This window comes from Dromiciops gliroides, chromosome 6, assembly GCF_019393635.1.
Source record: "Dromiciops gliroides isolate mDroGli1 chromosome 6, mDroGli1.pri, whole genome shotgun sequence".
NCBI classification, from domain to species: domain Eukaryota; kingdom Metazoa; phylum Chordata; class Mammalia; order Microbiotheria; family Microbiotheriidae; genus Dromiciops; species Dromiciops gliroides.
The window spans coordinates 94,092,864-94,115,467 of NC_057866.1; the positions used below are offsets into that span (position 1 = coordinate 94,092,864).

Sequence of the window (22,604 nt, forward strand, 5' to 3'; positions counted from 1 at the left end):
AACAGAGTGCTACCAAACCTTCCCAGCTTTATTTCATAATAACCTCATCTGCTCTATGCGCCAGCTGAATTGGATAGTCTGTTCCCAACAAGCTCCATGCTCCTTCACTTTAATGCCTTTGCTCCCCTCCCCTCCCCTTTTTTGCCTTTGCTCCCATTTTACCCTGGCCCTAGAACATCCATCCTCACCCACCTCCCATCCCTAATGTTCACCAGATAAACTCCTATTGATTCTTTCAAATTTAACTCTAATGCCACCTCCTCCAAGATATCCCTCTATTTGCTAGGCACACACTAAACCCTCCTTCCTCACTCTTCACATAGCCTGCTCTTTTGAAGCGATCTAATGATTTATCATATACTATGACATTAAAACTATCTGTTTCTGTAGCACATGCTTCAAACTAGGCTGGACGTTCCATAAAGGCAGGGACCATGTTTCATTTTAAACTGGCTTCTCCTCCAGCATCCTAGCACAATAATATATACTCAGTAGGTGGTTAATAAATGTTTCTTGAACTGAAATTAAAAGAAAATATTATAATTATCTTCAGAGAGAACTAGAAATGCCATTGTTATTGTTATGAGTATATTGAGGATAGACTTACAGATGAAAGGTTTTCACAGCGAGACTGAATTGCCTGGATGAAAAGCCCACTTGCAGCTGAATTCCTGTGGACTGCACTAATAAAATCTTGTACTGGAGGCTCATGGGAGAGACTGATCAGATCTTGAATATGATTCACAATAAGCCAAGTTAAATGTTCTGAATCATATAGGTTCTGACACTAAAAAACAACAACAATACAGTAATACACTTTCTCATGTCCAAAGCAAAAATGATCTTATTTTAAATACTATATTTCTCAAAACCCTCTGTTATAGCTCACAATGAAGCTTTCTATTAATGTGTAGCCCTTAAATAAACACAAAATAAAAAATTTCAGATTTACAAGGCAGATTCAATTTACAAAACCTAATGTTTCACAGTCAAACAATTTTGAAGTTAAAGAAGGCCTATGAGATAATATGTGTAAGATGGCAGAAACTATGGTTGGACTCTAATATGTTACAGTTACCGTACACTCTGCTAATAACACCCTTGTGAAGTAGATAGGTACTGCTCACTCCAAGAGTTACAGATGAAAACACTGAGGCTCAGAGTTGTTACAACAGCCTGCTCAAGGTCACAAAGCTAGTAAGTGAAGGAACCAAGATTCAAACCCAAGTCTCCGGACTCCAAGTCCAATGATCTTTCCACTAGATCACCAAGAAAATTGGCAGCAAGAGTAATTCATTTGGTTTCTCAAGGAAACTTTCCTATTCAGGAGAGACTGTTAATCAGATAACATGTTAATGTATTTTGTCTGTTTTTCCCCTTTGTCCAAATCAAGTTCTACCTTACCTTTATGTATAAGGTATATTTACTCTATCAGACTGTAAGCTACCTGAAGACAAGAAATGTTATGTTTTTCATCACTGAATTCCAGCAAAGAGCTCACAATTCTTTTATTTTTTTTATAAATTTGTTTAAAGAGAACTTGAGGACCATAGTCCTATAGAAAGCCAGAATTTGCCCTGCCTCACAGCCAAGAAGCATCTTAAGTCTTTTACACTCAAGTTTTCAACTCAATCTAGATCTAGTTTTTCAAAGTGAAAATAGAATTGCAATTAAGAATCAATTTGCTAAGCTAGCTATGTAATATAGCTTACAAAAACAGGGATACACCCATGCTCTTACTTCATTTAACAATATTTACATATGATTATGAAATTAAATCTTGCAAACAAATTTATATAAAAACTGTAAAAAGAGGTTTGCCCACCACCCCCCATCTTTTGTATTCCTTATTTGTCATTTTATATATTGTTTTAATATATTGCCTACAAATAGGCAATATTAAAGCATTGTGGTTTGGGGAGTGAAGCAGGGTAGAAAGGAAATATATTAACCTGAATGAAAACTAGATATTAAAAAAAAATAAAATAGCACCAATCACACCAAAGAAAAAACTACTTTCTTAAGAACTTTTACTTAAGCTAAATAAATTTGCTTAACTTACTAAACTCTATTTAACAAAGCAGCCATGAATCTATTTTATTTACTGTGGTTTGATGAAAAAATAAACAAATGGAAAGGAGATACACTACAGTCAACTCTCTATTATCCAAGCCAGTGAAGGGGGAAAGTGGCATAACTGATCTAACACAATAGATACTCCCCAAATCCTTCCTATTCAGGCACTATTTGGGGGTAAAGAGCTACCAGGTTAATTTTGTTTCAGGACAAGTATGAAAATGAATAGTCAATGACTGAGTATGTACCAATTAGGAAGCAAAAAAGAGTTAGCTCTCACAAAAACTAGAAGAGTAAAGGCAGTCTGGAATCAAATATTGGTCAAAGGTTATATAATCTCAAAACCACAGAATTTTTAACAAGATAACATAAGAGTTGACTGTAGGTAGGGTCGGGAGTTTTAACAATACATCCCTTTATTATTCATCCGATTGTAAAACTTACAACATAATCACAGAAAAGAATGAGTGCGCCTCGTCGTACTATCTCTCTATTGCACACGCCAAGTGTGGATGCCAAATGGGAATCCTCACCATCGCTAGACATCTGAGGGCTGAGTAGCTTCGTACTGGAAAGACTGTGTCTTCTGGAAGGAACAATATTGTTCACGGTGAGCATGATTAAACATATTTCAGAAATGGGTACAAAGAAGTGACTTCAAATAAATAGTAAGCTATCAGAAGATAGCTTACTATATGTAAGTAAATGTTAACACTGACAATAAGCAATTACTCCTAAGATTTTTCCTTAAGGAAAAGGAAATTAGGTCTTTTTATAAAGTAAGATTCTATGATACATGAAAAACTGTGATGACACAACATAAATTATATTACCTAGCCTCTGTTTCACCAAAAGGGAATTATTGTGATGATATGAACATTGCACACACTTATGTTTTGAATTTAAGACCTGAAAAATCTAACTGGCAAGGTTTAAGGATAAGCAATTATATTTCCTCATAATGTTTTCTTGAAAATACTGTCACGTGTCAACATGAAAACCATAAGGCATGGGCTGATGTGAATACTGAACATGAAATGGTGCTCTGACTATAAGACCTAAAAACCACAGTAGTTTTTAGTATTTTGTAATAATCTGAGCATCCCAAAAGTCTTAATATAGTTTTAAGCTATCATAGCTCAAGCTATATAGCTATGATACTAAACTTAATAAGTTCAAGCTATTATAGTTTAAAACTGTATTCTTTTGGGATAGCCGGATTTTTACAAAATGTAAACTGACAAAGTAGAATACCTTTATAACCAAAAACTTGCAGTGTTGCTAACTTATCACCTACTGGGTCAAATATAAAATCCTCTGTTTAGCTTTGAAAGTCCTTCATAAACTGGCCCCTTCCTACCTTTCCAGTCTTCTTCTATCCCACTTCCAAGGTGGCTAGGGGATACCATAGCACACAGACTTAGAGTCAAGAAGACCTGAGTTCAAATGTAGCCCCAGATACTGTGTGACCCTAAGCAAGTCATTTAACCTATCACTGCCTGTTTCCCCATCTGTAATATGGTGATCACAATAGCACCTACCTTCCAGTATTGCTCTGAGGATAAAAGGAGATACTATTTGTAAAAAGACTATGAAAACCTTAAGGCACTATATAAATTCTAGCTAATATTATTTTTTCCACATTCTCTATTATCCAAAAGACACCAGCCTCTTTGCTGTTCTTCCACAAGATACTCAATTCCAGATTCAGGCATTTACCTGAATATCCCTCATTATTGAAATTCTTTTTTTTCTTTCTTGTCCTTTCCTCCTAGCTTCCCTGGCTTCTTTTAAGTCTCAGATAAAAAACTACTTCGGCAAGAAGCTTTTCCAGGTTTCCTTTAATGCTAGGGCCTTCCCTCTACAATTTCTAACATTTATCCCACATATCTCCTGATTGCATATTCTCGCCAATTGAGACTATGAAGTTACAGAGTGCAGGAATTATTTTAGTCTAGTTTCCTTAGTGCTTACCAGAGCCTGGAAAATAGTAGACACTTAATAAATGCTTATTGATTTAACTTAGCCTTGTCTAGCAAGTTAGGCTAGTTTTCCTTAAAAAGCATTAAGACCATCTTCAAAACATAGTTGGCTCAGGGGCAGCTAGGTGGTGCAGTGGATAAAGACCGGCCCTAGATTCAGGAGGACCTGAGTTCAAATATGGCCTCAGACACATTATACTTACTAGCTGTGTAACCCTAGACAAGTCACTTAACCCTCATTGCCCCACCAAAAAACAAAAACAAAAACAACTTAGTTGGCTCAGGGGACAAAAGGGCAGTTCAGGCACATAGGGACTTCCCTCAACTGAATCAGCTCTTAGTGTTTTCAATGCCTCCTTCTCCCTACTGCGCACCTACCCTAACCCATGCTGGCACTCTCCTCTCATTGGTGAATGCCTCAACTTGGGGAATGGGTTCAGACTTCATTTTCTTCTGGGCTGTGCTTCTGACTCTAGACTCTGCCATCGTGCCCCATGCAACTAACTTCTCCCCCACCTCCTCCAATTTTTGGCTCCCTTTCAGTTTTCCCATTAGAATATAAACTCCTAGAGGGCAGGCACAATGTCTGGCACTTGATAAGTGCTTGTTGCCTTTCTGCCTATTACAGCTAAATAAATCTCCTTTTGTTAATGGCTATATGATGTAAGTTTCTCATTTTGTTCTAATACTGAACATAAACAACCTGGGGACTGGTCTAAGTTGGGTCCAACCCAGAACTCCTGCCTAGCAACTGAAAATAGCACTTATTTCTTTGCCCACACTATTAGCACACAGTCCTTGATTTTCAAGATTGAAACTTATTTCTGCAAACAATATTGAATTCATTTATTAATTTGGTCTATTTTTTGGGGGGGGGGTGAGGCAATTGGGGTTAAGTTACTTGCCCAGGGTCACCCAGCTACTAAGTGTGGTCTATTTTTTTTAAAGAAAAAATTATTTAAAACTTGATGAAGCAATCAATTTTCACTACTTCATCCATTTAATAAGCATTTTAAAGCACCAATTATGCGCCAGACATTATACCAGGTGTTGGGAATATGTGTAAGGAAATAGTTCCTGGCTTTAAGAAGCTTCCATTAAAAAGGGGACTAATAGGGCAGCGAGGTGGCATAGTGGATAAAGTTCCAGCCCTAGATTCAGAAGGACTGGAGTTCAAATCTGCCCTCAGACACTTGAAACTTACTAGCTGTGTGACCCTGAGCAAGTCACCTAACCCCCATTGCCCTGTCAAAAAAAAAAAAAAAGGCAGGGGGACCGACTAATAACTTGGACACAGATAAACAAATGAAAAATAAGTATTATGAAAATACAAAGGAATTACAGAGAAGAGATACACCAGCACCTAGGGGGTGCTAATCCAAGATAGGCTAGGCCTCCTATAAGAAGCGGTGGTTGAGCTAAGCCTTGAAGAAAGCTAGAGATTATATAGAGGAGAGGTGGGGAAAGAATGCATTTGGGGGGGGCGGGGGGCAGATTGTGCAAAACATCTCTACTATAAAGAGTCACTTGGAGATGAAAGGAGATGTAGCAGAAATAAGCCACTTTGGCTAGAAGGCAGAGGGTGTGAATGACCAATGTGCAATAAGCCTGGAAAGGTAAGCAGAAGCCAGAAAGTAAAAGGCTTTAAACACCAAAATCAACTGGCAGTTACTACAGCTTCCTGAACAGGGAGTGACATGGTCAGATCTCTGCTTGAGAAAGACTACTCTGGTAATTAGGTAAAGGACAGAATGAACAGGAGAGACACCAGAGGGAGGAAGACCAATTATGAGGCTATTGTAATAATCCACAATGGTATAAAGAGGGGCCTGAACTAGGGTGGTGGCTATGTTAGTGAAGAGCAAGGAAAGGATGCTAGAGATGTTGTGAAGGTAGAACTGGAAAGACTCGGCAAAGATTGAAGATGCTAGGTGATGGGAAGAATCAGAGTACAGTTAGAAACCTCGGTAAAAAGAAGGATGGTGATACCCTCAGCAGAAATATGGAAGTTAGGAAAAAGAAAGGGTTCACTTGCTCCTTTTTAGACATGTTGAGTTTAAGATGCCTATAGGAGAAGGCAAGCTGCAAGAGAAGACAGGAGATGGGATCAAGTATACAAGTAGAAGGGCTAGCCTTGGTGACCATGGCTGCCTCTTCATCCTACTGCAGCAAAGGAGAAGGTGGATAACAAAGTCAAAGGATCTTGAGAATTAGAACAGAGAAGAAGAGAATGCTCAAGGCAAGAGCTGATATTGTCTCAATAAAGTGAGAAGAGGTCATCTATTGGGAGGGAAGAAGGAAAGAGTAGTATCAGAAGGTTGAGAGAAGAAAAGGTTTGGAACAGCTATTGTAGGAATTAGGGAAAAGAAAAAGGATTGCCTTGGTGCAGTGAAACCCAGTTGAGATGGGGTAATATCCACTTACAGCAGACCTAATCAGCACAGTTGTTTGCCTTCCTCCAGCAACAACACACTCAAAATATTTTCACAGAGTCTTGGGGTTAGAAGGAACTTTTGTTGTTCAATTGTTGTTGTGTCTGACTCTTCGTGACCCCATTTGAAGATTTCTTGGCAAGGATACTAGAGTGGTTTGCCATTTCCTTCTCCAACTCATTTAACAGATTAGGAAACTGAGGCAAACAGAGCTAAGTGACTTGCTAGTAAGTGTCTGAGGTCAGATTTGAACTCAGGAAGATTAGTCTTCCTGACTTCAAGCCTAGTACTTTACCCTCTGCACCATCCAGCTGCCCAGGAAGGGACTTTAAAGGGTATCTAATCCAAATCCCTTCCCTAATGATGTAGTAAATTTCTCTAAAACATCCCTTATTCAGTAGGGTAAGTTTCAGACAACTGATTATTGAGCTTCAGTTTAAACACCTCTAGTAACAAGGAACTCACTCTTCAAGTGAGTTCTGCTATTTGATACCTATACTTATGTAAAAGGTCTTCTTTATATATACTGCTTCCCTGTAATACAGATCCATTGAGCCTAAGCTCTCTGCTTGGAGCTACACGCATTAAGTTTAATCTGTCTTTCATACAACAGCTTTTCAAATATTTGAAGGTAGCTATCATAAGTCTCCTAAATGAAAGAAATTTTATTTTTCTATTATATTAATAACCAATTATTAAATTAGGATTAAGGTTTTTTCTATTTCCTCATTCAGGATGAGCCCTGTAGGCCAGTCAGTCTTTGAAAGACAATGCTGATAGGTGAGATTGCTCAAATACTCCAGGAACATGCTCCTTGGGCAGGACTCGACCCAACTAGGAGAGCTTACTTCTGTTTAAAGTGTAAAGAAAATCTGAGTGAATTCCTGCCCTTAGGAAATAAACCCATGTCCTTGCACCCCTACATTCGAGTTTAAGGTGACCCAGCTCATGAAGGAGAAAACCAATGAGAGTAGTTTGGGTAGAGATGTCTATCTTTGTGTAGACTGCAGTGCCTCCTGAGGCTCAAGATCAAGCCACTCTTCTCAGCAGGCAGGGCTGAAGACTATTAGCCTACCTCCTCATTATATCCACCCCCTCATTAATTGTTCACCAATCAGGATTGCTTTTCACCTGTCAAGGGCACCTCCTTTTCCAAAGGTAGTTAAGTAGTCAGTGATCTTCATGTTTTTTGTCTTTGGTTATCAAGAGAAACCACTGACCATCAATTTACTGATTATCAGCTAGCCTAATCAGTAAATTATTAATTGCCAAGAAACTCTGTCTCTCTGGTTTTTCATTCATCTCATAAGTCTTCTCTCCTATTCAGAATAAATACCCCAGATCTTCAGTGGCTCTACCTTATACATGACCTCTGTTACTTAATCCATTCTGGTCATTTTCCTTTGAATATGCTCTACTTTGTTAATGTCCTTAAAACATGGTACCCCAAAACTGAACAAAATATTCAAAATGAAGTCTCAAAGGCACAGAATACAGTGGGATTAATACCTCCCTGGCTCTATTTTGACTCCATGGAGCAAAATTCAGCCATAAAAATTTTCCTCCAACACAACACATCCTACAAAAGTTAAGCACACAGGATTCCTTAGCAGGCAAAACCACATAAATAATTTTATTTAACAATCTTTAACTGTTAATGTTTTTAAAAGCATAAAACAAGTAGATGGATAGTCGCCGTGTCTACACTGTCATGGAGGTTTTGCTCAGAGTCCAAATGGAAAAAAGACTACATATAGATATTGAGGTCTCCAGAAGATGCTGTTTGTGGAGCACGTTGTGTTAAGGACATCAATGCTTCAGAAGGCTCCACAATCTCCTCAGGAAGCTTGGGATAAGGATTAGCATTTTTCTGACACAGTTTCCTTCTTCTGCATGACCTGACTGGCCCCAGCTTCCTGGCCCGGGGGCTTCAGCTGCCTGCAATCTGGGCCTTTCAGACTTGGTGGACGTCTAAGACTACGCAAGTCACCAAACCCTGATGATGCACTGACCATTTGCGTTTTTAGATGACGATGAGGGAGGTCATGGCCAAAGAAATTAAGTGCTTATTATATCCTTGTTGTATAGTCTTCCTATTTTAGGCCAAGGGAAGCCTTAAGTATCTGCACAACTTCATTTTCTCCCACATCAAACCTGAACTAGAGGATCCTGGGCTACAGCCAAGCCTACAATAGAGTTCCATAATCACTTAAAAAGAGCAGCCAGTTAATCTATTTAGGGAAAACGAATGGATGAAGATTTCAAACAAATCAGATTATTTCAAACAAATCAGAGTGCCAGGCCTAGAGTCATGAAGACTCATCTTCCTGAGTTCAAATCTGGCCTCAGACACTAGCTATGTGACCCTGGGCAAGTCACTTCACCCTGTTAAATGAGCTGGAGAAAGAAATGGCAAACCACTCCAGTAGCTTTGCCAAGAAAACCCCACACAGAGGCACAAAGAGTCAGACACAACTGAACAAATGATTCAACAAAAACCGATCTTGGGCAGGAAGTGTAGATTAGACTATTATTAACTGGGCCATGAACTAAATAGGAAGGAAGAGAAAACAGGCTGAATTGCATTTTTGAACAGAACAGTGATTCCAACAATTCCACAAAATTTCAATACCTTGAGACAAAAAACAAACAAAAAACATGACCCCATTTTTTAAACACCAATACTCTACCACTGATGTTATGTTGTATTGAATTAGGGACTGCCATAATTCCAAATCATCAAAATTGCCAATTACCTAAGAGGCACCAGAAAGCTACACGGTGGCAATTGACTGTAGAATATTTGTAAAATATTTCCAATGGTAACATCTACAGAGTGACACTAAAGGCATTATCCAGGAAATTACCTGCAAAGGACATGGGTCCCTGATTCAGCATTTTCAGCAACCACAGTGCACCCCGAGCTGATAGTCAATTAACACCTATAGCCTTTTTTGTTCAGGTAACATTTGGATTTACATTCTACATACTTTGGTAGATCCTTGGGCTCACTAATATAGTTTATTCCCTACCTCATAAGTCATCTATATCTTCATATCCTATGTGATTCATGTCCACATTTTCTCATAAAAGTTCCTTTTCAAAAATTTCTTTTAATTTTTTTTATTTTCAGTTCCAAATATTCTCCTCTTCTCCATCCCTTTCCCTACCCATTGAGAAGGCAAGAAATAGGATATCCATTATACATGAGGTCATGCAAAACATTTTCACAATAGAAACGTTGCCCCAAAAGGGAAGAAAAATATAGTGGGGAAAAAAAATGTACTTCAATCTGCACTCAGGGTTTATCATTCTCTCTTGGAGGCGAACAGCATTTCTCATCTCACAGATGTTCTAAAGGAGGATATAGCTAATATGTTAAAAGGTCTAGCTCTGGGGGGGCAGCTAGGTGGCCGCAGTAGATAAAGCACCGGCCTTGGATTCAGGAGTACCCGGGTTCAAATCCGACCTCAGACACTTGACACTTACTAGCTGTGTGACCCACTGGGCTAAGTCACTTAACCCCCATTGCCCCCCCCACCCAAAGTCTAGCTCTGGAACGTTAAAAAATTTCATGGTATCACTGTAGTAGTTGGGCTGTCCACCTCTTATACCTCATTCTTCTGGCATAAGAACACACTTCCTTCTCTGATAATACATTGCCAGATGATTTCCCTTATATCAATGCTTGGGAAAGATACTTGATATTTCACCCCTATGAAAATTCATCTTATTATATGCAGCCCACTGTTCCAGCCTATAAAAATCTTTTTGTATCATAATTTTATTACCTAGTATATTAGCATTGTATCATATCACAAAGTTATTCACAAATTTAATGAGCAAAACAGCACCTACATTTTCGTCCTAGACAAAGATAAAAAGTTATATGCATAAGACAGGAAGGGGGACAAAACCATCCAATAAACCATTAAAGTCCTCAGCCTGGGTTGCCATCAGTCCATCAATCAATATTATTACATACAGTTTTAAAACTAGTAATTAATGAATCAGGGTAACTGTATTATAAAGCTCACAATTTTTCATCTTATTCAGTAACTAATGACCGCAAAATACCTTGTGAAAACCTATTTTCTACCTACCAATCTTGGAAACCTTTTTAAAAAAGAAAATGAGTTGATCATGATATGTTATGAATTACTGCAAAGTAACTATGTGAAATCACTACTTCCCTTTCAAGTGCTTACCAACTATCTTCTCTAATAAGCTAACCTAGAATTTTCCCAAGGACCTCCAAGCTCATCTGTCTATCATTTTCAGAATCCACTTTATTTCTGAACATAAGGATATCATGTGCTTCTTTCCTGTTTTTTACAACCTCTTACTTTTACAATTCCTCAAAGAGCACTGAAGGCATTTCAATGATCACATCTCTGAAGTTTTTCAGTATCTTAAGGATACCAATTTTCTGATCTAGAAATATGAAGTCCTTTCAATTCTTGGTACTCTCTTATAATTCCATCACCGTGTTAAAATTCTCACTTAGTCATATATGATCTACCTTTTCCTAATAAGGATCATTTGCCTTGACCAAGAAGAGGAAAGGAAAATAGTGGACAGGTAACTACATTCTTGCTAGTTGCTACCAAATAGCAAGCTTGCCCCCTTCTTCTTGCCTTATACATACTAACGCCATTTTCATTGTTCTTCCTATTTTCCCCAAGTTCCTGAGTATTTCTGGTCTTTGGTCCTCCTGAAATCATACTTGGGGATTCATACAACTCCTTATAATTCTTTCTACATTATGTGCCAAGTTTTTCACATATTCTTCAAAAATTAAGGCATTTTATCAGGGATCTCTCTGTTTAAGAAGCATATGTTCAACTAGAAGTTTTTTACAAGCAAAATGATAACCATAGACTTAATATGAGGAAGGAGTGGGCCCTAACAACTTGAGCAGACTAGAATTCCTAGAAGAAATGAAGCAAGAATTTTTTTAAAGTTTCAAAATATTTTTAGAAATAGAATAAGAATGTGTGCTCTTACACAGCCTGTAATATACCAAAGGTAAGAGTGCACCCACTTCTGTTCTCTCCTTGCCTTTAAGCTCGCACCACCAGAAGTGGAGTCCTAGCAGGCAGTCTGACGTGCGCAGCAGGCGGACCTGGCGTGCATAGCTCATGCCATTGATCTCCTCCCAAAAGGGTGGTCCTTCAAAAACTGGTGTCTTTCAGTTATCCTAACCGACTGTTAAAAACTTTCATTTTTTTTTACCACAAATGCTTGAGGAAAAAATTGGAAAAGGAATAAGATCTTTAGAAAGAAAAACTGGAAAAGGAATTTAAAAGCTTGTTACAAGAGAAGTATACCAATGATGCCCAAGCAAAAAACTCCCTGAAGATCAAAAGAGACAAGCAGAAGCCAATGGCCTCATGAGGAAATAATAAATATTAAAGCAAGTTTAAAAGGTGAAAAAAAGTAGAAGAAAATGTATAGTGTCTCATTGTAAAAAACAAATTATGTGGAAAATAGATCAAGAAGGAAAAAATTTAATCAGTGGATTTATCTGAACACCATGATCAAAAAGAGACCAAATATTCTATTTCAAGAAATCTTAAAAGAAAACGGCCCAGATCTCTAAAACCAGAGGGGCAAAATGGAAAAGAATCTACTAGTCACCTCCTGAAGAAAACACAAAATAAATAGCTCAAGAAACATCAAGAAAATTCAAAGCTTTCAGGTCAAAGAAAAAAATGCATCAAGTAGATAAAAAGAAAGAATTCAAGTACTGAAGAGCTACAGTCAAGATCACATATGATTTACCAGCCTCACTATAAAGGAGCAGTGAACCTCAAACGCAAATATCCCAGAAGGTATAAGATATAGGCTTACAACAAAAATAACTTAGCCAGAAAACTTATTATGTTGAAGGGGGGAAAAAATAACCTTTAATGAGATAGAGGACTTCTAAACATGCCTGATGAAATGAATAGAGCTATGGAGAAACTGAAGTTGAAACACAGGAGTGAAGAGAAACATGAGAAGAGAGATAAACTATTATCTTCTGCCCTTATATACCTCAAAAAGACCATCTACAGAGGTGCCTCCACTTTCTCCTCCTCTCACTCTTCATAATCCCTTACAATCTGGCTTCCAACAGTATCATTCCCCTAAAACTGCTCTCTCCAAAGTTACCACTGATCCCTTAGTTGCCAAGTCCAATGGTCATTTTCAGTCCTCATTCTCCTTGGCCTCTCTGCAGCCTTTGATACTGTGGATCACTCTATCCTCCTTCATACTCTTTTCTCTCCCTGGTTTTCCTCCTACCTATCACACTCCATTGCTGAATCCACCTGCAGCGATGCCCTCTAACCACAGGTATCACTTAGGGTTCTCTTCTTCTACATTATATCACTTGGAGATTTCATCAGCTCCCATGGAATTAATTATCTCATCCTAATGATTCTCAAATCTACCTATGCTGCCCCAATCTCTCTGCCAACCTCCAATCTCCCATTTCCAAATGCCTTTCAGACATATTGAAGTTGCTGTCCAGTAGACAAATTAACTCAACATGTCCAAAAGATAACTTACTATCTTTTACCCAAACCCTCCCCTTTTCTGACTTTTCCTATTACTGTAGAGAGAATCACCATCCTCTCAGTCCCACAGGCTCATAAACTAGGAGTCATCCTAGATTCTGCTCTCTCACCCCTCTTGATTTCACCTTTGCAACATCTCCCAAAATGCCCCCTTTTTCACTTCTGACACTGCCACTACTCTGGTGTCACCTTGAGTCTGGACTATTGCAATAGTCTGCTAGTGGTTCTGTCTGTCTCAAGTTTCTCCTCACTCCAATCTATTCTCCATTTAGCCACTCTAAGTATTTTCTTAAACGTAGGTATGATCATATCACCCCCTACTTAATAAACTCCAGTGGCTCCCTATTGCCTTCAGGAGCAAATACAAAGTGCTCTATTTGTCATTCAAAGCCTTTCACAACCTAGCCCCCTACAATCTTTCCAGTCTTCTTGGACCTTACTCCCTGATATGTACTCTTCTATTCAGTGACAATGGCTTCCATCTCTCTAGCTCTTGGTTCCCAGCATTCTCCCTGGCTGTCCCCCATCCTTGGAATGCTCTTACAATGGCCTCCCTAAATCCTAAACGAAACCCCAACTCCTACAGGAAACCTTCCTCAACCTCTCTTACTTTCAGTACCTTTCCTCTTTAGTTATTTCCAATTCATCCTATTTATAGCTTCTTTGTATATTTTTGTTTGCATGTGATCTCCCCCAGGAGATCATAAGCATGTTGACAGCAGGGACTATCTTCTCTTTTTATATCTCCAGTGCTTAGAACAGTAGCTGGCACATATTAGACACTTAATAAATGCTTCCTGATTGGCTGATAAGGACTAAACAAGGATAAATTGTTTACATTCAAATATGGAGAAAAGATACATGCATCTTGGAACTCAATCATTATCAGGATTAATAGGAGTCTAATTAGACATGGCCTGGAATTGGTTCTATTTTATCTTGATGTCTTAGGGAAAGAATGGAAGGAGAGGAGAAGTGACTTTGGGGGTAGGGAGCAGGGCAGAGGAAAAGGAAAGTCAGGAGAAATTTATCCCACATCTACAGAAACGTGGAAGAGAGGAGAGAGGGGAGCAGCTGACACTTGAACCTCACTGTCATCTGAACTGGTCAAAAGAAGAAACACACAGAGTTAGGTACAGAAATACAGGGAAATAGAAGGGAAAGAGAAGAAAGAGGGACAGGAAAACAGAGGGAAGGTAGATTAACACTGGATCAGTCCATCAATAATAAACACCTGACTGCAAGCATTGTGCAAGATACCAAGGACACAAAGACTGTTCTCAAGAAGCTAAAATCAGACTTTAATTATACTTAGCAGGAAAAAGATCAGAAGTCATCTGATCAAACTCTTCCATCTGAAGATGAAGTGGTTTACCCAGGGTCATAGGGGTAGTAAGAGCAGATGTTGTACTTCCGCTGCTTCATAGGACAGCTAGGTGGTTACCATAATGCATAGAGAAAATCCCCGCCTCAGACACTTAGTAGCTGGGTGACCCTGGGCAGAATGAGCTGAAGAAGGAAATGGCAAACTGCTCTAGTATCTCTGCCAAGAAAATTCCAAATGGGGTCACAAAGAGTTAGGCACGAGTGAAAAATGACTAAAACAACAACAAAAATCTAATTAATCTTTCTTAAAATGTAACTTTGAACAGGTTAACTTCTTGTTGAAAAACCATCCATCATTTCCTTAAATTTTCCACTACTCAGCCTAGGGGCAACTAGGTGGCCCAGTAGGTAAAGAGCACTGGCTCTGAAGTTGGGAGGATCTGAGTTCAAATCTCACCTCGACACTTACTAGCTGTGGGACCCTAAGCAAATCACTTAAACCCAATTGCCTTAACCATCTGGGACCATCTCCAGTCATCCTGATATACTTCTTGCCACTGAACCCAGATAGTTCTAGAGGAGAGAGTGAGGTTGGTACCTTGCACAGAACTCCCTTCACTTAAATCCAATTCAGTACAAGTCATGACATCACCCCAATATCATTGTCCGTTTCAAGAATGAAGGACAAACAACTAACTCAGGCCTACAGTATTCAAAGTCACTGACAACAAAGTACCAAGCCCTATTCTTTTCTGTCTTTAATCCCCTGACTTCTTTAACACAGTTACCCTACAATTCACCAGACTAGATGGTGCTGTTCTCCAAACACGCTTTTATTTTTCATCATTTACTGTTCTCCTAACGACTAGATGTTCTGCCTCTTCCCCTACCCCATCACCTCGACTTGCAGAACGTCCACCCATTTTTAAAGACAGAGCTCAGATAAGGAGGTAACTTGGTCTAATCCCAACCTCAAGGAACTAAAGGGTACGGAGAGCCTGGTTCTGGTCTCCACTCCACGCCACTCCTGGATTAACAGTGTGTGTAGCTCACTTAATCTCTCTGAGCCTGGTGACTCATCTATGAAAGCAGGATTTGGGACTATATGCCCTTGAAGGATTTTCTGTCTCCTATTCCTCCTATTTCATAAGGGACTTTAGAGTTCAACTCACCTTACCTTACCTTACACAGCAATAAACCATTTGTATGGTGCTTTTTATAGTTTCAAAGTTTTTTCACATACTGACAACTCTCTGCCTTATCAAAGCAGGCCAAAAAAAAAAAAAAAGGAATTATTTCCATTTTACAACTGAGGAAACAACCTGGAGAAGTGAAGTGATTTGGTAACGGCCAGGACTTGGCAGAAGTAGGACTGAACACTGGTATGCGGACTCTCATAGTAACTCTCTCCATAGATCACCCTAGCTCTTAAAACAATACTTCATCTGAACTATAGTAAAGAATTTGTGACCATTAGGATGAGAAAACACTGGAACAGATAAACAAGTGAGGGTTACAGAAGCATTTAAAAGTAGAAAGGGATGAATGAAAAAGAATCATGAAGTCATCCACAAAGCCAGTCATGGAGAGCAGAAAGCAGATAAGCACTTAAGTCAAGACATGAATGACTAGAGAATAAAGCCCAGAATGAGGAAAAAAAAGAAGGGAAAAGAGAACAGAATTTGTTAGTATATGTACAGCTTAAGGAAAACAGCTTGAATTATCTGATTGTGGGGAAAGAAATCAAAGGATACCAGAACATGAAGGGACTTTAGAGAGATCTTCTGGGGGGGGGAAAAAAGGAATATCTGGGAAGAGCAAATAAGTTGTGTGAGATCATGCACAAAAAACACAAAGCCATAAGACTTTGCAGAGCTCACAATTCCTGTTTGGGTATGAGGAAAAGCCCTCCAACCATCATTTAGCTGATCCATTCATGAGCATACTGAGCAAGGCTCTAATTTGGGAGCACTTGTCAGTGAGAGAAGTGGGTCATCAATGCCAGCCCTTTGAAAACCAAAGCTGATCTAGGTGGAGAAAGAAGCATGAGTGAAGTGTTCCATCTACCAAGAGCCAAATAACTGGCACTGCTTTTTAGTTCCTTTAGTAAAGGAATGAATAATGATATCTAAAATCTCTTTAAGAGCAGCTAATCATCTTTTAAAATAGTAGTGGTAGTTCCCTTTAAAGGGATATTTAAACTGTTTAACTGTCTGGGGCTGCTGCTGGCACAATGCAGAGAGTGCTGGGCCTCAAGTCAGGAAGACCTGAATTCAAATGTATCTCAGACAGCTGTGTGACTTTGGTCAAGTCCCTTAACTTCTGTTGCCTCAGTTTCCTCAAACAGAAAATGGAGGTGACAATAGCACATATATCCAAGGGTTGTTGTGAGGATGAAATGAGATAATAATTATAAAGTTGTGGTAAAAAGTTTTAACAGTCGGTTAGATAATGGAGAGACGCCAGGGTTTGTTTTAGGACCACCCTTTTGGGGAGGAGACCAACAGCATGAGCTACGCACACCCAGTCCGCCTGCGACACACGCGATTGCCTGCTGAGCACTCAACTTCCGGGTTGTGAGCTTAAAAAGGCAAAGGAGGAGAACGGAAGTGGGGGCCTTTTTTTTCCTGCTGCGCTGGTCTCCTGGCTGCGCTGCACAGACAGATGCAGCTGGAGTTTGACTCGGCCGGCTCTCGGTTAACAGCACGCGCTTGACTCGGTCTCTCTCCCCAAAGGTGGCCTTCGGCTTTTGGTGAGTTTTATACAGAATACAGACTAAGCCTAGACTTAAGACGATTTGTATTGTATTTCTACTTTCCTATCCTTCTAATCAACATCACCTTGTGACTACCATACAATAAAAGCTCTATCTAGAAAACCAGAAGCTTCTTCCATTTACTAGTCTGGGAGATAAATTAAGGGAAAGGTTAAGTAGGGGAGATTTATGATCTAATATCCAATTTTAGTCTCACAAAGTGCTTAGCACAGCACTGGTATATAGTAAGCACTAGATAAAATGTTAGTTGTTGTTGTTGTTATTGTTATGAGACCGGTGGACTGTATTTTACTGAAGGTCTTGAAATAATAGAAATTGTAGGAGTTAATGTCAGATCATAGGCATGGTGGCAAATCAAGTAAGGGAAAGTTTTGAACATAAAAGTGGGCCAACTTTTCATTGCTAAGTTGTTGGACTTCAGTGAAGGAGTATTTTGTAAGTTTAAATAACAGAGTACTAGTGTGTGTTGTTTATCATACTACCATGTCTAGATTCCTACTACCTATCAATATAAATCAAGGTAGCCCATGAAATAATCCGTGCCCTTCAATGTTGACAAGAGGTTTTCCCAAACTACTTTAAAATTTTTGTACCTAATTATTTTATTAAGTATAACAAGCCCCATATTTAAACATTTAACTGGTAATGAAGTTAGGATATAGCAAAATATCCTAACTATGGAATCAATTTAAGAATTAGAACATAGTAGCAGGGATATTGTGGCAATAATATAACAAGAATAACCATCTAATAGAAAAAATGTCCCCAACAAACTTCCCACAAAAAGAGCCCCCTTTAAAAAGCAACTGCTCTTTACGTGGTAGCAAGGAATTGGAAGTTGAGGGGGTGCCCATCAATTGGGGAATGGCTGGACAAGTTGTGGTATATGAATACAATGGAATACTATTGTGCTGTAAGAAATGATGAGCAGGAGGAGTTCAGAGAAACCTGAAGGGTCTTATATGAGCTGATGATGAATGAGATGAGCAGAACCAGAAGAACATTGTACACAGTATCATCAACATTGAGTGCTGACTACTGTGATGGACTATATTCTTCTCACCAATGCAATGGTACAGAAGAGTTCCAGGGAACTCATGATAGAAGAGGATCTCCAAATCCAAGAAAAAAAAAAAAAAGAACTGTGGAGTATAGATGCTGATTGAACCATACTATTTCTTTTGTTTTGGGTGCTGTTGTTTTTGTTTTCTATTTTGAGGTTTTGCATCACTGCTCTGATTTTTTCTCTTGTAACAGGATTAATGCAGAAATACGATTAATGTTATTATGTGTATATATATAGATATATAGATATATATGTATATAGATATATAGATATAACCTATATCAGATTACCTGCTGTCTAGGGGAGGGGGGAGGGAAGGGAGGGAGGGAGAAAAATCTGAAATTGTTAAGCTTTGTATAAACAAAGTTGAGAACTATCTTTACATGTAACAGAAAAAATAAAATACCTTATATGTAAAAAAAAAAAAAGCAGCTGCTGCCTTGAGTATCTCCTGTCATAGCACATGTTCTATAGCACATGCAGTGTCCAACTATTATATGGTAAAAGATTTGTGTACAGTAGAAGTCAACAAATCCCCATCAAAATCCTGAAAAATGCATACCCCCGGAGTATCCACAGCTTGAACAACTAGTGCTCTACATATTAAATGTCCACCTAGTCCCTGAAACAATGAATGGCTTCCAATTCTTACTTTGGTGTCTGGTGCACTTCGGACCACCAGTTGTAGTTGGTATAGTTGACAAGCAGAAGGATCTGACACCACAGGAGCACTAGGGAAGGATGGGTAGGAATCATGGACCGAACCAGTTCACTCAAACTTTCCAGGGTATAAAAGCTTCCATCAGAGCCATCACCTGTAAAGAGTCTAGTGGCAGCTGCAGTGATTCTCCTGAACATTCCTAGAAACAAATGAAAAAGTAAATAATTTAGGGGAAGACTTCCCTGATACTCGCTGCAATTCAATATTAAATATCTAAAGAAAAGTGGATAAAAAGATACTTTTTTTTTTCATTCAAAAATCCAAGGTGTAGGACATGGGACTTTAACAAAAGGATTCCAGAATCTTTAATGAACATTCATTTAAATTTCCAGTGAAATCTTCCTCTTAGACTTCACTAAGCAAATGAGATGCTCATCATTATATAAAGGTTCTCACAGTAGAGCCTAAGCTCTTACTATCAAAGGCTGGAAGTATAGGCAAGAGATGGTGTGAGGCTATACTTTAGAGATCGGCACGAAGACGACTGTTTGTGTCAGTGTGTGTGTGCGTGTGTGCGTGTGTGTGTGTGTGTGTGTGGACAGACACTAGTAGCTGTGTGACTGTGGGTAAATCACAAACTCTCTGAGCCTCAGTTAACTGTAAAATGGAGACAAGACCTATGGTACCTACTTTATAGTGTTGTTCTGAGGCCATTTTAAGATAATACGTAAAGCACTTTGCAAACTTTAAGGTACTATCTAATTACCAGTTATTATTATTATTAGTAGTAGTAGTAGTAGTAGTAGTAGTAGTAGTAGTAGTAGTAGTAAAGTACATAAAACAAGATAGACACATTAGCCTTTCTGTAGCAAAAGAAAGAACTTATTTCTCCTCTCATCCCGTCAGCAATACCACGAACACACTGGGGACTACTTCTGTATTTAAAGTTCCCAAAGGGCCTTGGGACAACAGTCATCAATTTCTGGCTATGAAACTGGATATTTTCACCACCCGAGGATGCTGACACTGAGAGCAGTATGACATTATATGCCAACCTCAAATTTCCACCCCCTTCTCAAAATAAAGCAACCCACGGTCAACTTGGTCAAAGAACACATGTGTCATTCATGGTCACTATGCCCTAAAATCCTTCCATACTGGGTGGATCCTATTCTTGCTGAAAATAGACAGAGAAAGACAATTTTTCCCAGAGGCCACACAGGCTGTGTAGAAAATAAAAATTCCCTAGAGACAAGAAACAAAAACATGGGGGCCAACATCATGCCATAGGCATATGAGTTTTTAATACAAGCTACCAGAATACTTAGAGTAAAAAATTTTCTGTTCACTTCGAACTTTTTTATTTCCCCACTTTGGCATAAAATAAAACATCATACCAAGAAAACAGAAAAACAACAGCACTGGAGTAATGTGCCTATTTCAACAAGCCTTCATGCCATCTTTTTCTGTGTTTTGGGTAAAACCCCTCTAAGAACTAAATGATTTCACTTGCCCACTTTTTTGTCAAAAATACAAACACAGTTTTAAACATGTTTTTATTCCTCCCCTGCTATGCCCTCAAACAGCATTTGCCCTGAGACTACTGTTACTCTCCCCTACCATATAATCCAAGCTAGATTGAGATGGAAGGATTATTCATCTAAATCAATAAAATGATTCTTCCTTAAGTAATTCACTTAAGCAACTATAAAAACCTGAGTACATTCAAAAGCTCTTTCTCTTCAGTATCTTAGGTCTCTTGCCCAAGTGGTCAGAACAAAAAAGGAAAATAATAAATGTTGGAGAAGCTGTGGAAAAATTGGAACACTAATGCATTGTTGGTGGAGCTGTGAACTGATCCAACCATTCTGGAAAGCAATTTGGAATTATGCCCAAAGGGCTGTGAAGCTGTGCATACCCTTTGACCCAGCAATACCACTTTTGGGTCTTTTCTCCAAAGAAATCATGGAAAGGGGAAAGGGAACCACAGGTACAAAAATATTTATAGCTGCTCTTTACGTGGTGGCAAGGAATTAGAAGTTGAGGGGATGCCCATCAATTGGGGAATGGCTGGACAAGTTGTGGTATATGAATACAATGGAATACTATTGTGCTGTAAGAAACGATGAGCATCTTTACATGTAACGGAAAAAATAAAATACCTCATACATTAAAAAAAAAAAAAAAGAATGATGAGCAGGAGGAGTTCAGAGGAACCTGGAGGGTCTTGCGTGGGCTGATGATGAGTGAGATAAGCAGAACCAGAAGAACATTGTACACAGTATCATCAACATTGAGTGCTGACCTACTGTGATGGACTATATTCTTCTCACCAATGCAATGGTACAGAAGAGTACCAGGGAACTCATGATAGAAGAGGATCTCCAAATCCAAGGGAAAAAAAAAGAACTGTGGAATATAGATGCTGAATGAACCATACTATTTCTTTTGTTTCTGGTGCTATTGTTTTTTCTATTTTGAGGTTTTTCATCATTGCGCTGATTTTTCTCTTATAACATGACTAATGCAGAAATAGGATTAGTGTTAGTGTGTGTGTGTGTGTGTGTGTGTATAAAAACCTAGGGGCAGCTAGATGGCGCAGTGGATAGAGCACCGGCCCTGGAGTCAGGAGTACCTGAGTTGAAATCCGGCCTCAGACATTTGACACTTACTAGCTGTGTGACCCTGGGCAATCACTTAACCCCAATTGCCTCACTAAAAAACAAAACAAAACAAAACAAAAAACCTATATCAGATTACCTGCTGTCTAGGGGAGGGGGGAGGGAGGGGAGGGAGGGGAGGGAGGGAGAAAAATCTGAAATTGGAAAGCCTGTATAAACAAAAGTTGAGAACTATCTTTACATGTAACGGGAAAAAAAATACTTTATTAATTTAAAAAAAAAACTGATCAGAAACTAAATTCTGGTAAACTATGAAAAAGCTATCAATACCTGATGCTTCCTATTTCCATCATACTCTGCAACCCCTTGCAAGTTGTTCATTCAACAAGCCATTTGTTACATACCTACTATGTATGAGGCATTGTGCTAGGCACTAGGGATACAAAGACAAAAAACCAGTATCAGCCTTTGCCCTCAAAAAGGGTAAAGTGGGGCAGGTACAAAAATGCATACAGATAGGCAGTCAAGAGAGAAAGAGAGATGCCAGCCTGGCTGGACCTCAGAGTGGGGGAGTAGCAACAACTGTGTTAAAACTTGACAAAGTATTTTCACACTCATCCTAAATGGACCATATTAATACTAGAGTGTAACAAGTTTTATGACAACTCTTTTTACAAGTCTGCAATCTAGCATCATGCAAAACAGATATTCTAGAACCTTTCAAAATAAAATAAATGTAGAAGCATAAAATTAATTTATATCCTCCTGTTTCATAAATTATCTTTTGAAGTGCTCAAAAAACTCTCAAGCACTGGTTTATTTTAAGGTTTTCTATTAAGTAATATCCTCCAAAATAAATTATACAAATACCTGTTTAAAGGATTAAAAAGTCAAAAATGTTGTTAATAAAAACCTCAGAACCTTTTTTAAAATATTCCCATTGGGGCAGCTAGGTGGCGCAGTGGTGAAGCACCGGCCCTGGATTCAGGAGTACCTGAGTTCAAATCCAGCCTCAGACACTTGACACTTACTAGCTGTCTGACCCTGGGCAAGTTACTTAACCCCTATTGCCCTGCCAAAAAAAAAAAATTCCCATTGTTT

At 38.8% G+C, this 22,604-nt stretch overlaps 1 protein-coding gene across 1 annotated transcript in view; it reads right to left on the reverse strand.

Moving 5' to 3' along the window:
• Positions 1-22,604, reverse strand: part of HTT (huntingtin) — a 227,109-nt gene that overhangs the window by 77,875 nt on the left and 126,630 nt on the right. The window contains 3 exon segments of the mRNA XM_043972228.1: positions 608-787; positions 2,521-2,662; positions 18,874-19,081. Of these exon segments, the coding sequence (XP_043828163.1) occupies positions 608-787; positions 2,521-2,662; positions 18,874-19,081 (530 nt within the window).